Source organism: Cervus elaphus, chromosome 27 (assembly GCF_910594005.1).
Source record: "Cervus elaphus chromosome 27, mCerEla1.1, whole genome shotgun sequence".
Lineage (NCBI taxonomy): Eukaryota > Metazoa > Chordata > Mammalia > Artiodactyla > Cervidae > Cervus > Cervus elaphus.
In genome coordinates, this window is record NC_057841.1 from 55071223 (window position 1) to 55088943 (window position 17721).

General features: G+C 40.7%; 1 protein-coding gene across 6 annotated transcripts in view; it reads left to right on the top strand.

The window, feature by feature from the left end:
• The window catches only part of DCC (DCC netrin 1 receptor), a 1228196-nt gene that overhangs the window by 840986 nt on the left and 369489 nt on the right, over positions 1-17721 (top strand). For all 6 annotated transcript variants that reach the window (XM_043889644.1, XM_043889645.1, XM_043889647.1 and 3 more), the window contains one exon: positions 13625-13779. In XM_043889644.1, coding sequence (XP_043745579.1) covers positions 13625-13779 — 155 coding nt within the window. The remainder of the gene's footprint in view (positions 1-13624; positions 13780-17721) is intronic.

The following is a 17721-nucleotide window of genomic DNA, read 5'->3' on the forward strand; positions in this document are numbered from 1 at the left end:
TTATCAGAAATCCTTCTTGATTTGCCCCTTGTCACCTTCCCAACTTCATCATCTGTATTTACTATTTTCTTATGCACTCCCCTCCAGTCTCCCAGACTTCTCTGCATTTCCTCTGTATACCAAGAATCCTTCCCCCTCCAGACCAGTGTCCTAATTCTTCAATCTCCCTAGAATGCTCCTCCCCTCAAACATTGGACATGGATCATTCTGTCCGTCATTAAGTCTTTGCAGAGATGGTATCCTCTCTTTGAAGTTTTACTTGACTGCTAACCTTCCCAGTGTCCTTATTCATCCTTATTTTTCAACACTGAGTTATTACCTTTTAATTATTGTTTCCTGAATCCCTTTACCCACCACCAGAATATAAGCATTATGTGGGCAAGGATGTTTTTTATCAGTTTATTCATTGAGCTATTCTCAGCACCCAGAGCAATGCCCAACTTAGAGTAAAAGCTCACATGATAGTTGTTGAATTGAAGTTCCAATTGAAATGTTAGTCACTGTGTGAAACTCTCCAGGGTCCTATAGGTCAGAAGTCATCAACTTCTCCTTTATCTGCCCCTTTCACTTTGATTGTATGACTATGGTAAGTGTTTGGCACCTTGTATCTGGTTTTATATTTGTTTGCCTATATGTCTATTTCTCTCCCCAATGATTGAGACAGGATCTTATTTATAATTCTGTATCCAAGTGTCTAGTTTCCTGACTTCTGCAGATGTTTACTGATCGGAACTGATAAGATAAAAGTGGCGGAGAGGCAGATGTGATATTCTTAATAGATTTTTCCTCAACCAATAAAGCAAACTGTGTTACTGAGAAGATGAAAACGCTGACTGCAATTCAACGGAAACTTCTTAAATTGAGAAACAAAAAGTTGATTTTGAAACTTGATTCTGCTGTCTTGGTTCATTTTCTCCTTTCTGGCTCTCAACTAGAACAAACATGAGCCATGTGTCTCTGAGCGATTAGCTGGGATGCTTATTTGCCCATACGGGTTTATTTAGCCCCTTAACACAACAGCTTTTTAAAAGGTAGTGGATTTAACATTCGCCTCAGATTTGCGATGGCTTTGTCAGGCAAATTACTCTAGCTCAGATTATCATTAATCTGTCTGACTGGTTAATGGTGTCAATAATGCAAGTGCCACGGTTAACATTTTTTATTCAGCCCCTCAGGAGCTTTCATTGCATAAGTCAGAGGACAACATAAATTCTAGAACCCGAAAGCCAGAATTCACAGAGATATATTTGCTTCACAGACATCCAGCTGTCTCTCCCTACTACCTAAAAATCTTTAGAATGGAGAATGATCTTAGGGATCAGAGTCCAACTTTCTGCTACTTGAACATCTAGCCGCTGATGCCCAAGGGAGGGGTCAGTTGCATCCCTAAGACCACAGAGAAAGCATCCACACTGAGATACTGACAGCAAGCATTTATTTACTACTCTCTGGTACCAGGGACCAGGCATCTTCCATAAATTATCGTATTTCATCCTTACAGCAAAACATTATCCAGACGAGGCTTAAAGAGGTGTATACCTCTGCTATACAATGGCAAGTGGTAGAACCAAGATTGAACGCAGGCCTGCCTCTGGAGCAGGTATTCTCAAGCTCTACACCTACTTGTTCTTAGCAGTTAGTGGATTAATCTGGAAGAGAATCAAACCTTCTTGATATTTTCAGAATTAGGATATGGATTTCTTTGACAGGCTTCTTTCTGATAATTCTCTGACTTAATGTTGAGGCTGATTTGCATCCTTTATTTGCTATGTAAAGCACAGTAGCAAATTTTTATATGTATGTAGAACATTATACCTTCCATTCAGCAAGCTAAAATTACATATGGAGTGTGAATCAGTGTATTCACAAGGTTAAGGCTTTGAGGCTGTGAAATTGAACTTCCTGGGCTTCAATTCTGGCTCAGAATTGAACTAGCCATGTGGCCTTGGGCCAGTTACTGGTACCTTCATTTCCTCATGTGAATTAATAATAGTGCCTGACATGTAAGGTAGTGATGACTACTAAACAGGATTGAGAAAGTGCCTAAAACACTTGGTCATTGACTGGAACAGATGGATCCATGGGATGGATTCATGTGGGTTGGAAGTGAAAATCAATGAAATAAAGACATTTCCCAATTCTTGTTTAGAGAGAAGTTTATCACTTTCACAAATGTTAGCACATTTGATTCTCAGATAAGGCTGGTATGATAATCTCTGTTTTACAAATGAGTTTGCCTGGCTCAATTCAGAAAGTCTGCAAAGCATCAAAATACACAGAAGAACTATACAAAAAAAGATCTTAATGACCCAGATAACCACCATGGTGTGATCACTCACCTAGAGCCAGACATCCTGGAAGGCAAAGTCAAATGGGTCTTAAGAAACATCACTATGAACAAAGCTAGTGGAGGTGATGGAATTCCAGTTCAGCTATTTCAAAACCTAAAAGATGATGCCATGAAAGTGCTGCACTCAATATGCCAGCAAATTTGGACAACCCAGCAGTGGCCACAGGATTGGAAAAGGTCAGTTTTCATTCCAATCTCAAAGAAGGGCAATGCCAAAGAATGCTCAAACTACCACACAATTGCCCTCATCTCATATTCTAGTATAGTAATACTCAAAATCCTCAAGCCAGGCTTCAGCAGTACGTGAACTGAGAACTTCCAGATGTTCAAGCTGGATTTAGAAAAGGCAGAGGAACCAGAGATCAAACTGCCAACATCCATTGGATCATCGAAAAAGCAAGAGAGTTCCAGAAAAACATCTACTTCTGCTTGATGACTATGCCAAAGTCTTTGTGTGGAGCACCACAAACTGTGGAAAATTCTTTTTTTTTTTTTGGAAAATTCTTAAAGAGATGGGAATACCAGACCACCTGACCTGCCTCCTGAGAAATCTGTGTGGAGGTCAAGAAGCCACAGTTAGAACTGGATATGGAAAAACAGACTGGTTCCAAATCGGGAAAGGAGTACATCAAGGCTGTTTATTGTCACCCTGCCTATTTAGCTTATATGCAGAGTACATCATGTGAAATGCTGGGCTGGATGAAGCACAAGCCGGAATCAAGATTGCCGGGAGAAATATCAATAACCTCAAATATGCAGGTGATACCACCCTTATGGCAGAAAATGGAGAACTAAAGAGCCTCTTGATGAAAGGGAAAGAGGAGAGTGAAGAAGCAGACTTAAAACTCAACATTCAAAAAACTAAGATCATGGCATCTGGTCCCATCACTTCATGGCAAATAGATGGGGAAACAGTGGAAACAATGAGAGGCTTTATTTTCTTGAGCTCCAAAATCACTGCAGATGGTGACTGCAGCCATGAAATTAAAAGACACTTGCTCCTTGGAAGAAACACTATGACCAACCTAGACAGCATATTAAGAATCAGAGACATTACTTTGCCTACAAAGGTCCATCTAGTCAAAGCTATGGTTTTTCCAATGGTCATGTATGGATGTGAGAATTTGACTATAGGTCTGGTAAGGGCTTTACAACCTCCAGACATTCTTTGGATTCATTGGAGAGTACATAACTCCCTTGCTAACACTAGCAAACGGGTACTATTTCTACCCCCTTCTGATGCCTATGTCAGACAGTTTCTCTATCTCCTTTATACTTTAATAAAACTGTATTACACACATACAAAAAAAAGCTGAATGCCAAAGAATTGATGCTTTTGAACTGTGGTGTTGGAGAAGAGTCTTAAGAGTCCCTTGGACTGCAAGATCCAACCAGTCCATCCTAAAGGAAATCAGTCCTGAATATTCATCGGAAGGACTGATGCTGAAGCTCCAATACTTTAGCCACCTGATGCAAAGAACTGACTCATTGGAAGAGACCCTGATGCTGGAAAAGCTTAAAGGCGGGAAGAGAAGGGGATGACAGATGATGAAATGGTTGGATGGCATCACTGACTCAATGGATATGAGTTTGAGCAAGCCCTGGGAGTTGGTGATGGACAGAAAAGCCTGGCGTGCTGCAGTCCATGGGGTTGCAAAGAACTGGACATGACTGAGTGACTGAACTGACCTGACAAAGCCTCACCTAAGATGCTATACAACTAGGAAATATTATAAGCAAGGATTTAAATGCAAGTTTCTAGTCCAGTGATCTCTTTACTATACCACACAAAGTAAAAGATACTTTCTAAAAGGACTGTGTGAGTTCAGATGAGAGAATTAAAACACTTTACTGAATATCGTTCAGTTTAATCCTCACAGAAACCCTGTGAGTTTGGCAGATAAGGGGCTGGTATCTTCTTTTTGCAAATGAAGCAGAAAAGGTTCCAAGACAGCCCCTGAGTTGCTCAAGGTCACACGCCTATTTTGTGGCAGAACAAACACTGGGTGGGGGCTTCCACCTTGCAGCTGTTTGCTTTCCATGGCTTTATGCCACTTCAGGAAACCTCTGCTCACTGCTCGGGATTGGAGACCAGCTTTCCATGACTGGTGTGGAGAATTCATTTTAGAATGCATTGTGTGTTACATTTTCAACACAGTGTTTACATATTCTTTCCCTGCCCCTCAGAGTTGAGGATCCTGCAGCTGATGAAGCTTGTTATGAAGGGAGTGTGTTGTGATGCAAAGACAGCATGTGATACAAAGACTCAGAATCCAAAGCTCCACCTTCAAGCTAAGTCAGGCCTCCTGCCGCTCTGCTTCTCTGCAAAGTGTAAAGCCCTGTCCATTCTAAAGTGTTCTAGATCACTAAATGAGACAATAGTGATTTAATTTTTCCTGTGATGTATATTGAAATATAAAACATGTCATCGACAGATTTCCCGTGTCAATGAATGACCCATGATTCACCTGTGAGTTGACCATGTGTCCAAAACTGTATTGGAAGTAGCAGAAGAGGGTATAGTCTCTTAGGAACAATTTAGTTGTGTTAGGTAGGTAGGCGGGACTAAGGTGTATCTGTGAAGATGGAGCAGTGGGGAAAGATTCTAGAAGTATTCAGGAAGCAGAATGGACAGGACAGGGTGAAAGATTGGACAATAATTGTGAGACAGAGGAGTTTTCAAGGATGATTCCTAGGATTCAGCTTTTGGCGAGACAAGTTGCTGAAATTAGGATGGTGGAACAATCCAAGTTTGAGAATGAAGATCAGAAAGTCACACTCAGACATGCTATGTTTGATATACTTTTCAATATTCAAGTTGGAATGTCAAGCAGGATCCTCCTCGAAAAAAGAAAGCTGGAGCTCAGAAGAGAGGTTTGGGTTGGAGATATCCATCAGGAATTTGTCAGCGTGGAGATGACAGTAGCAGCTAGAGAAGGGTAGACCAGCCGTCCCCAAATCACAGGATGGGGACAAGACCCAGAGCTGAGTCATATTTATTCTGAGGGCATTGGCTGGAACCACTAAACAAAATAAATCGTTTGAATCCAAAACTTTTCCTTTTCCATGAATAAACAGTTGTATTTGTTGTTGCAGTCATTATTGGTCATGGAATTAGTGTTTTGGATGTGTGCTAGATGCTGAAACAAATTATGTTGAGACAAAAATTTTTTAAGCCTGTTCCTCAGAATATGTGTGTGTGTGTGTGTGTGTGTGTGTGTGTGTGTGTGTATTTAAACAATTCAAGTAAAAACAGAAATTTTAATCAAAATTTAGTGAAAATACCTCTGACCAAGATGATGACTTCCATTCCCCCATTATGCTTTGTCTAGGGGTGGGTCACCTCTAAACCTACTTTCCCTTCAAGATAACACTGATTGCAGAGTCTCTGCTTCTGGGGGTGAGAAAGGGTGGCCCTTGGGTGGTGGTTGCTGCTCTCACTTGGAGCCCTATTTCAGTAAATAGCTTATTTCCAATTGAAATCTTTCCACCATTGCACCCTTGCGGCTTTTGTTAAAGAAATAAAAATCAAAGTAGAACGGATCAAAAGATGTTAAAAATCTCTCCATTAAAAATACCATAGGTCCTTCCTGAAGAAGGAGTATTAATAGAACTCTTCTTTTTTAAAGCAATTAATTAGGCATTTGATACATCAAGACAGGATTTGTTGCTCAGCTCACAGCTGTGACTGCATGTTAACACCCTGCTATACTTAGGCAAGAGGATATATGTTTAACTTAAGATGTACGCTGCAGACTGATTCAAATGATCCTCTAAGAAATGATACCACCTTAATCTTTAAACTGTGTTTACTTCTGAAACGTAAATACAGCAGTGCTGAATTCAGCTAATAAACACACACACAGAGGTAATTTTCTATTCCCAATAAAGAATAATAGATGTTTTAAAAAAGCTTTTTTGAGGAGAGCTCACTCTTTTCAAATGGTGAGAAAGAAACCTAGGAAAGTGAAGTGGCATCTGAAAGCCACCCAAAGTTGGAAGGAAACATTTCGGAGATCACACTCTGTGAAGATGTCATAGAATTATTCTATTAAAAATTTTTACTTTTATTTATGCTTTCATTTAAAAATGAGCACCAGCAGCATAGGCATTATTATCATTATTTTTGATTTTTAGTTAGAGGATAATTGCTTTGCAATGTTGTGTTAATTTCTGCCATACAACAACGTGAATCAGCCCGAGGGATACGTACGCCCCCTCCCTCTTGAGCTCCCACCCCTCCCAGCTGTCACAGCGCTCCAGGGGGAGCCCCCTGTGTTAGACGGCACCCTCCTATGAGCTATCTGTCTTGCATATGGTAATATATATCTTTCAATGCTGCTCTCCCAGTTCCCCCTCTCCTTCCCCGACTGCATTCACAAGTCTGTTCTCTGTGCCTGTATCTCTATTCCTGCTCTGCAAATGCGCATAGGTACTGTTGCTGTGGATTCCATATACATGTGTTAACAGATGGTATTTTTTCTCTTTCTGACTCACTTCACTCTATGTAACAGGCTCTAGGCTCATCCACCTCACTAGAACTGACTCAAATTCATTTCTTTTTATGGCTGAGTAATATTCCATCGCATATATGTACCACAATGTCTTTATCCATTCACCTGTCAGTGGACATCTAGGTGGCTCCCGTGTAGCATAGGCATTCTTGATCTGTAGTGAGTCTATACTGGCTGAGTGTCAATAGGATATGAAGGGAATATGACTTCTCTTCTGAAACAATTCACAGTTAACTCAAAGAGACTGACATGTCTGTCAATACAGTGTGATACGGGCTGCAGTAGACGTGTAAACCAAAAGTGACAGAAGCACGAAGGAGATAGTATTTTATGCTGTATTTTATGCTGCTTGAATCAGAGGACATAATGGTAGGAAAGCTCCAGCCAGAATTTGTTTGAGTTAGAGCTGAAGAATGGATGAGTTTCTGCCAAACCGAGAAGGAAGTGAGTCAGAAGAAGGTAACTCCAAGATAATCAAAATTAAACAAAATTAATGAAAGTCAGAGTGACAAACGCAGGGATGGACAGGGTGCTGTGGGGCAGAGTGACCTATTTACAGATGGTTGTGAGAAGGGTTGGGCCATGTCTTAAAGGTCTTTGAATCTTGTCCCAAGAAGTGGATATTGCATTAACCATAGAATGGCAGTCAGCATGACATTTTCGGCATGGAGTTGGCAGACTATGTATGTTAGAAGAGTGTTTCTGTCAACAGAAGACAGAACTGGTAAGACCAACAACAAAGAACTAGGAAAGCTATTATAATGCAACGCATGGTAAGTAGGAACTGGATCAGGAGTCAGTTCCAGGCCCAGGAATATACAGTCTAACCAGAGTTAGGGATCAATGCGTACTGCTCAAGGGTATGTTCCATGCCACCATGCGTGACTCCCTGAATTAATATGTATCAGCATTTAAGTGTGACCGACAAGGGTTCTTGGCCTTCTTAACCAATAGAAATTGATCAGAATCTGGACAAGAAATTCAGGCAAGGCTTAACGGGGACCCTGCTGCAGCAGCAGGGAGAGAAAACCAACCACAGGTTCCCTTGGTTGCTGACTCCCCGAGGGGGGCGGAGACTTGTTCCCTGTAAGGGGTGAGGATAGGGGTGTGTCCAGGGATCGGGCCAGGGGAGTGGCTTAGGGGGTTTGCTCATCCCTTAGGTGGCGTGTGTGCAGGGGGCATGCCCAGTCCCTGCTTTTGCTCCAGGCTCTTCAGAAGTGGCACTTGGTCTCTTTGTATCTTTTATCCAGAATTTGTCCTAAGTGCCCATGCATGCAGTTATTTCTAGTCCCCTACAGTTTCTTTGTATTTGTTGCTCCAGGAGAGGGGTATCGAGGTACAAGCATAGCTGCAATGCAGCAAAGGGTCCCAGGTCCCAGCCTATCTCATAAGGAGGTTTTAGATTAAAAACCTGATCTCAACAAAGCAGCAGAATTATTGTTACTGGGTCAGATTATATGCTTTTAGAACATAGTAGTTATTTTCCAAGAAACCTCAGCCAGGTAAACCAAAGCCCAGAGAACCAGAATTTTCAAGAAAGAGGTGCTTCTTGTTAACGAACTCCTGTTAGTCTCCATGTAAAGGTCAGAGAAGGTAAGTTGCCTACACCTTTTCCAGCCAGCAGAAGGAGACAGACTGTATAATTTATACTCTGTGTGGCTGTTCAGTGATAGAATATGCCGGGAGTGGATTCTGGTCTTTCTACTTCAGTCAACTTAATCTTAACTTGCCCACACTGACTCAGAGGCAAGTGGAAAGCAAGTGGAATAATGACGTTCTGGACAGTTCATCTGCCACCACAGGCCATGACTGAGTTCTGTGGGTTTGATGGGTAGTTATGTCTTCAGAGACAAAACTTCTTGGAGATACAGCCAGGGCCCCGGCTGCTTTCCCAGGAGAGGTTAGTGTGGCGACAGGCAGTACCCCTGGACACAGGAATTGGGCAAACTCCTAACATCTCTGTTCTTCAGAACCTAGTGCATTTATCTGCCCATTTACAGAGGAGCATGGGCTAGAATGAGCAAAATAAAGTCCTAGTTGCTAACTGCCTAAAGACAGAGATTATGGAGAGTTTACTTTAGGTGCTGGCTATCACGAGCAGTGTGCAACCAGAGAAACGAGTCACAAACTGTCCTTCCAAGTTCAGATTTTATTTCCTTGTTGGGAGACGACTTGCAAAAGTTTGCTTCCAGCTGTTAAAGAACAAATGGGGTCATCAAAAGCCACCTGCCAATCTTTGCAACTGAACAAATCTGTGAAGGGTGACAGGCAGTAAATGTTATTTTCTTAGAATTCACGGGTGTCACTTTGATGTCACCCAGTAGGACCCTAGGAAGCATCAAAGCAACCTGGCACCAAAGCCCAGATGCCACAGGGCTGGGGAATGATGCTGGGAAACTCGGGGAACGCCATTCCTTCTCCGTTGCTGTCAGCAAAGCCTCTTCCCTTTCAAAAGAGTATTGCCATTTTCATTATCGAAACTTGTCCAATGCCTCTAGTTCTGACGACTTTAAAAAAATTGAAGAATAGTTGATTGACAAGGTTGAGTTCATTTCGGCTTTACAGCAAAGTGATTAATATATATGTATATATATGTGAATATATGCATATATTCATATGTATGTATTCCTATTCATGTATGTGTGTATGCATATATATGTTCTCTTTTATTTTATTTTCCATTATGATTTATCACAGAATATTGAATGTCGTTCCCTCTGCTCTACAGTAGGACCTTGTTGTTTATCCGTTCTCTGTGTAACAGTTTGCGTCTGCTGACTCCAAGCTCCCAATCCATTCCTCCCCAACTCCCCCTCCTCCTCCTCTCAACCGCAGGTCTATTCTCTGCATCTCTGGGACTACTTTCTTTGATTTGACTTATCTCTGTAAACAAAATTAATCTGACAGAAAATGTCAATGTTTATATGTTTTTCTTTGTGATTGTACCTCTTATTACTTTCTCCCTTCAAATTGTGGAAAGCCCTCTTCTTGAACTCAAGAACACTTCCTTCCTGTGAGGTTGTCTTTTTTTTTTTTTGTATAATAATAGAAATAGAAGCAGTAGTAAGTGCCACGTGTGGAAGACTCCATGAATACCAGGCCTCATGCCTCCTGCTTTATATGGTCTACATACAGCATCTCATTGAAATCTCTAGAAACTCTATGAGGTAAATGCTTTTATAGCACCAGTCAGCACTTGAGGACTCTGAGGTTCAGATAAATTAAAGACAAAGCTGAGAAAACAACCCTTGGCTTTAACATCCTTTGTGTGTGCATGCGCGCTCAGTCGTTCTGACTCTCTGTGACCCCATGGACTGTAGCCTGTCAGGCTCTGCTGTCCATGGGGTTTTCCAGGCAAGAACACTGGAGTGAGTGGCCATTTTCTCCTCCAGGGTATCTCCCCAATCCAGGGATAGGACCCACGTCTCCTGCATTGGCAGCTAGTTTATTTACCACTGCACCATCTGGGAAGCCCTAGAAGTCCTGAATTGTCTCCCTAGTCTACCTAGCAGTTTGATGTGACCTCACTCTGACAGGATAAGCAGATTTCTGAAAATTGGCACATAACTTGGAAATGTTTAGATTAAATCTGTATTTAAAGCCATTAAGTGCCCACACTGGAGAAGCTAATGGTAAATCCAGGACATCTGGTTAGAGGAGGGACTGAGATCACTACCATGGAAGTATTTTCTAAAGATTCTTTGTTCATATTGTGTATAATATTGAAGAAATATCAGTTTTCCATATCAATGAAGATAATTTTTTCATGACCCTTACTAATTTGGGATATTTTTGAAAGCTGCTGGAGATTATAGGAACCTAGAACTCCCTTCCTTGTGATGAAATCCAACATCCCCTTTTTTACATGAGTGATGTTTCTATTATATGATCTTCGACATTCTTACCTGGACACACCCAGATATTCTTGTCTTTTTTTCCTTTGAAGAATGCCTTTTCAAAGGGTTATGCCAGCACGTCCTAGAGCATAGCTATTTCACATAAATTATTTAGTAGTTACCGAAATAAAGTCAGCTATGAAAGCTGCCCTTCCTTATAGATACCCAAGGAGTTTGGCATGCAAATCAGACCTTCAGTGACAACTATGTTGCTTGAAGGTCTAGAGAATATATCATGAAATGACTCACAGCAGGTGATAGTTACCCTAATCCTCACAGTGGTTTCTGAGCACCCAGTGTCCCTTCTTCCTTGTAGAATTTCATGTCTTATACCCAAAGTGCCCATGATCCAAATAGGCCCCTTGTTTTCCCCTATTGTTGAATGATACCGAAGCCCCAGATCTCACTCTTAACTGGCATTCACTGACTATGAGTCCTTTGCAAAAAAAAATAAATGTTTCTCTAAGTCTTACTTTTGCATTTGTAAAATAATGATAATAAACCTATCATATTTATATAAAAAGAGAAGAAACACATATAACAGCTCCTCTACTGAAAGAAAATAAGATTCAAGAATCTCTACGTTCATAAAGTGTTCAATCTGATTATGAGGATTTTCTTTTAAAAAGTAATGTATTGGCCTAAACAGTGGTTCTGTAGAGTCGATGATCTGTGATGTGTGGTACATGGGGAAATTATCTGATGTTTCTTAGTCTTACTACAGTTCACTATTGAATCCCAGCAAACCCCTCCTCAACTATGTCATAATTCAGCCTTGTGGCAACTTTACTCATACAGGAATGCCTAAACCTGGGCTATATCCAGATTCACATGGGATGTTTGGGTTTCATTTGTTTATTGTGATAAAATATACGTAACAAAGCACTTAGAATTCTAACCATTTTGAAGTGCAGAGTTCTATGGCATTAAGTGCATTTACCTTGTGGACCAGCTCTCCCCACCCTCTATCTCCAGAATTCCCAACTGAAACTCTGTACTCATTAAATACTAACATCACATTCCTCCCTCCTCCTTGCCCCCGGTAAACACCTAGGCTTCATATTTTAATTACGAGCAGTACTAGATAAACTCATGCTAACTGCTATAACGTTGAAACCCTCAAGCTTATAATGGCTCAAGTCTCCCTGACTCTATAAAGTAGAAAAACAATATTCCTGATTGACAGGCAGTTCTTCTCCCAGGTCCATTCCAGAATTCTTGCAGAATTTGGACACCTCCATCATGATGTGGGGCTTCCCAAGTGGCTCAGTGGTAAAGAATCTGCCTTCCAATGCAGGAAATGCAAGAGACAGGTTTGATCCCTGGGTTGGGACAATATGCTGGAATAGGAGATGACAACCCATTCCTGAGGAGCCTGGCAGGCTATAGCTCATGGGGTCACAGAGTTGGACTCAACTGAATGACTGAGCGCACACATCATCAGTGCATGGGTTCCAAAATCTGCCTGATGCTGTGTGGTTTCTCTCGCCAGGCCTGCAATCAGCATGAACGTGTGCACTCACACTCATGGGTTGAACCCAGTCCCATGGGTTCGTCTAGGCTTCACGGGGGCCAGGACGTAAGATCCAGTGCCTGGAGAAGGAGAAATGAGTTTTGAGGAGGAGCCAGCCAGTCTCAGTCATATCAGAGAAATTAAGAGTGTCTATATACCCAAGGACCACCATTCATGCCCTTAGAATTTTGCTTTCACTTTTCCCTTTGGAAACTTAATTTGCCCTGTCAGAAAAACAGATTTCACTTGAAATATCTCCCCAAAACAAAAATAAAACTTGTAAAATTGAAATGAACATATAATTCCACTGAGATGCAAGAGGTATCATCTAGAAATAGAAACTTTAAGAAACAGTTGAGTGGCTTAGAAGGAACTCTTTCTTCACATTCAATTACACGAGACCTGTGAGGGTATAAATATCTAGAATCATGTATGCCCTTAAAGCATACTTTAGAGGTTCTCATTTCTAATGTGTTAGGATTTATATTCATAGAATTTGTCTCCTCTTAATATGTACTATAAATCCCACCATGATCAGCATATTAATTCATTTGTTTGAAACCACTAAGGAAGATCCCCTGGAGGAGGGCGTGACAATCCACTCCATATTCTTGCCTGGAAAATCCCGTGGACTGAGAAGCCTGACAGGCTACAGTGCATAGAGTCACAAAGTGTCAGACACAACTGAAGTGACGTAGCATAAGCACACACACTAAGGAAGGTTTTAATTGGAAAATGAATGGGATACATATAGTAGTGGCTTGAAGAAAAGGCAAGAAGATATTGCACTTCCTCCTCACCCAGGAGGGAGTCTACTTCCTTTTGCTCACTTCGCCTGACATAACCACAGGACTTCAATCTCTGTACACATCAGCATTTAGCATCTGCCTTTCCCTGTCCTATAATGAAAGAAAATAAATGCATTGGTTGGCAGTACTGACAAAGACTGACTTGTGGAGTAATCGCAACCCTAATTTCTGTCATTAGCTCAGTGTTTGCAAAATGCATCTTCCTGCCTGTACTCCAGATGTTCAGTCTTATTTTACTAGCTCTTTGTTATGAGTTTTGATGCTAAATGGTAAAGTGTCAAGGGGAAAGACTTTAGTATACAAGGTTCATGGGAATGGCATAAACTTGAACTCCCCAGAAATCCTGCAACATTTATTTGTAGGCCCTTCCAGTCCGCTTGCATCCCAGAGTGAGCCTCTGAGATCTTGCCTTATGTGCAGAGTCAACAGGAAGTGAGGAAAGAACCTCTGGATCCACTTTACCGCTCTTGCTTGTTAAGTAAAGGTTGTGACTCAAAGTATTCACGTGGGAATCATCTTTTCCTGTGGCTTTCATTTCCTAGGGAACGAGCAGTGAACACGTCGCAGCCCGGGTCCCTCCAGTTTACCGTGGGAAACCTGAAGCCAGAAGCCATGTACACCTTCCGAGTCGTAGCCTACAACCAGTGGGGGCCTGGGGAGAGCTCTCAGCCCATCAAGGTGGCCACCCAGCCTGAGCGTGAGTATGAGACGGGAAGGGCCAAGTTAGGGAGTGCTCATTTTCGTTGGCGCTGTCTTTGAACCTGTTCATAGTAGTTTACTAAAGTGACAAAATAGAAGGAAGATTTCTGGAGCAACACATTTACCCTGAAGGCTTTTAAAGATAAGAGAACTTTTTAACAAAATGGCCTCCTCACTTTGGCCGAGTCTGCAGAGCAACAAATTAACAACTGTGGAGGCCTGATCCATCCATCCGGTCTACATATCCACTCCCCAGTGAGTGAGTGACTCCACCCGCCAGTACTTCATCATCAGCATTGGGGTTCAGCCTCCTGCACTGATTTTTTTCAGATTTTTCCGAGTTTGTGTATGAGAAGTATTATATCAGAGAAAAAGAACAATGGTATAGGACTTCTCAATTCAGGAACTTGCTCATTCACTGAATGCCCTCCAGAAGCTTCCAAAAGCAAACCCAGATTCAAAAAATCAATAATTTCTACTGGGCAATCTCACTATCCTATAATGTAAATCACTATATTAAGCTCCACAAACAAAATAATGCTGCTAAATGTTCTCTGACCCAATTATAATTTAGTGATTTCTACTTTTATCATGGCACAAACAGCCCTCAAACTATACTTTTGAAAGAGATTTCTGTATTTCTTAAAACATTTTGAATTTTCTACTAAATTTCTAACGTTATTTGGAAAGACTGATTGCCAATGAGTAGTTTGCCAACTTTATTTTGTTAAGAGTTTTTAAAAAATTGTAATTAACCATTAAATGAACTAAATGACTACTTGTAACAAAGTACATTATTTAGACATTTAGACACCTAGTTTCATCTACTCCTGTTTTTTTTTTTTTTTTAAATGATGCTGTTTTATTTGTATTCCTGATCATTTTATTTAAAACTATATCTAACTTCAAAATCACCTCACATGCTTTTGGAAGAACATGAAGTAGAAAATATTTTAATTGGCAAATAAGAGAAAATAATCTTTGGATTAGGTCACGTGTTAGGGATTTGAAATCAGCAAGTTAAAGAAGAGCAAGCACAGGCTCTCTGAGAGGTAGTCTGGGTGCTGGTACCAAGCTCTACTCTGGGCAGAATCCCTGTTCCTTTTTTCATGTAGCTAAGACTTCAAAAGACCAGATGAGAAGAGATTGGAATAAAGCATTTGTTGGGGGCGAGGAGAAGACTAAGCTTTACAAGTCTGAGAGAGATTTGCATCACAGAAATAAAACCTCACACAGCATCTTTAAAGGCATAACAATGTGCAGATTTCAGGTCATGTATAGAAAATGTAGGCACCCAAGCAGCACCAGCTAAATCGTCTGCAGGATCCAGAAGCTGCAGCAGCACATTAATCCATGCTGCGCGGGGAACCCTCCATAGCCATGTGCCAGCAACGGTGGTCCTGCTTCAGGTTTCTCTTCTAAAGAAGGTTTTGTTGCTCTTTGGGTTTAAATCACTAGATAATGCTGATTTCCACTTCATAGTGTTAATGGTCACATATAATTTGAGTCATCAATTTTCTCATTGACTTTCTCTTTATAGATCATACACACACACACACATATATGTATGTATATATATAGAGAGATAATCAATGACTTTTATAAATATTTTGTATTTTTAATCAATAAACTGGAATAAAAACAAATTAGGTCTATATCATATATATATATATGTTTAAATGGTATATGCCATGTTGTGTATACAGACTGATAGTTGAAAAACCCATAAAAATTCTCTAAAAAGATCTTGTTCAGTTTTCTTATGGTAGAACTTAAACTTTAAAAGCGTGTTCATTTTCAGAAGATCCAATTTCTATGGATTGTCTGAATCCTTTGCTTCCTAATTCAACTATTATCCCTGGGATTGTTTTTGTGTACTTTTCTGGGCTGACTGGCTATGATTACATTACATTGCTGATAAAAATTCTATAGTCAGCCTCATTTCTAAGACTGAGCAATGCTATTTTTCTTCTATCAATACCATTTTTCCTAAGTATCCAACTTGAAAATCAATTTCCAGAATTTTTTTTTAAAGGCCAACCTTTCCAAGTCAAGAGATAAGAAAGTCTTCCACTTGGAAACTAACTAATAGCAATACCTCATTTCATTAAGAAAAAAAAAAAAAAGTACTCACGATACAACGTTTTTGGTATAATTAATAATAAAAAAAATCAGTCTGTGATTATTTGTATGACACATATGGCATTAACTTTTATAAAGCACAAGCAATGACATAATTCAACTGACAAGTATATTTAATGAATATCCACTGTGTGAGACACATTAAGAAAGCATACCTATGTAATGAAGTAATAGCACTTAAAGCTCTAAGAAGCTTCTTGAGGAAGCAAATGTTTTAAATACGTAACAATAATAAAATAGATAAGGAAACTTGTAAGAACTTGTTCAATGAAGTATTAAAAATCTGAATCGCAGATTTGCTTATGAGTCCCTTACCTGTGATGGCCTAGGGCGTATGCCCAGCCTCTGTGTGCGGTGCCAAATTGAATCTTGGAGACAGAGTTTTCGGTGAATTAGAAAAGAATAGTTTTATTGCTTTGCCAGTCAAAGCGGGGCACAGTGGGCTCCTGCCCTCAAAAACTATGTGTCCCCACCCAGAGGAGTTTGCTGAGGAGCTTTATGTTCAAGAGTGTAGGTGCTTGCATTCCTTTTTATCTCTTCTCTTGATATAATCTTGATGAGCTGGCTCCTTTAGCCGGGCCTCAAGTGGTCTTCGGGCTTCCCTCGTGGCGCTATTGGTAAAGAACTCACCTGCCAATGCAGGAGATGCCAGTTTGTTCTCTGGGTCAGGAAGATCCCCTTGCCGGAGGGCATGGCAGCCCACTCCAGTATTCTTGCCTGGAGAACCCATGGACAGAGGAGCTTGGTGGGCTACAATCCACGGGGTCGCAAAGAGTTAGACACAACTGAAGTGACTTAGCACACACGCACTCGCGAGTGGTCTTCTCCCATATGAAGAATGCTGACATCTTCCATTTGCTGGGTTTTAATTCCATAAAGGACTTAAAGGCATTGTTGCATGTAGCCCTTGAGGCAGAACCAGGCCCCTGCCCCAAAGATGCAATGTTGTTTCTTAGCCCTTTCTTCCTTGTCTTTGCATCCCTTTCCTTCCTGGATTAGCAACTGTTCGAATCTGCTTTTTGGAACTCCAGGAAGGTCAGGGAGGCTGGGATCTGTTCCCTACAGGGAACAGGTCGGAGGGCGAGGGGTGGTGGTGGGGGGTGGAATGGAAATGATGGGAAGGCTCTGTGTCCTCCATGTCCAGGAGCCCCACAGGATCCTGCTTGGTTTCATGTACTATCTAGGTGATTTTTATGCCTAAATCATATTGTGCCTGCCTCCTCATATAAGTGCTTTATTACAAAGACAGCCACCTTGATCCTTTATATATCATCCATTGTTCCTCATTCAGAAACTAGTCTGAGAACTTTATAGAAAACCACACGGGGCACTGGTCTCTGTAAGCATTTACTTAAAATTTAGCATAAACGATAATAAGGCATAAAATAAAATTAAAAACATGAATGAATAAAATCTGTTGCTTGTGCAAGTTATATTTCCTCCAGAAAATGAAAGTGGAAAATTATCCTGTTTTTGACACATGAAAGTGTCTTAATTTTTCCACTAAGGGCAGTGATAGTGGCCTTAGAATGTTAACCATATTTTGGCCTTTAATGACAACAATTGTTTTACTAAATCACCTCTCTTCTTAGCACTGTATGGAGTAAGAATTATTTCCTTTGCAGGAAAGGAATTAGGAAAGGAAAGGAATTATTTCCTTTCCATTGTTTATTGGAGGGTGACCTGATTGTGTTTCATTGAGAACTTTTCTTGGCTATTAATCTCTTACTGAGTAGCTAGGTAGACAGGAATAGTTCAGCCTAGATACACAGTACTTTTAGAATAGCTTTTTACATAT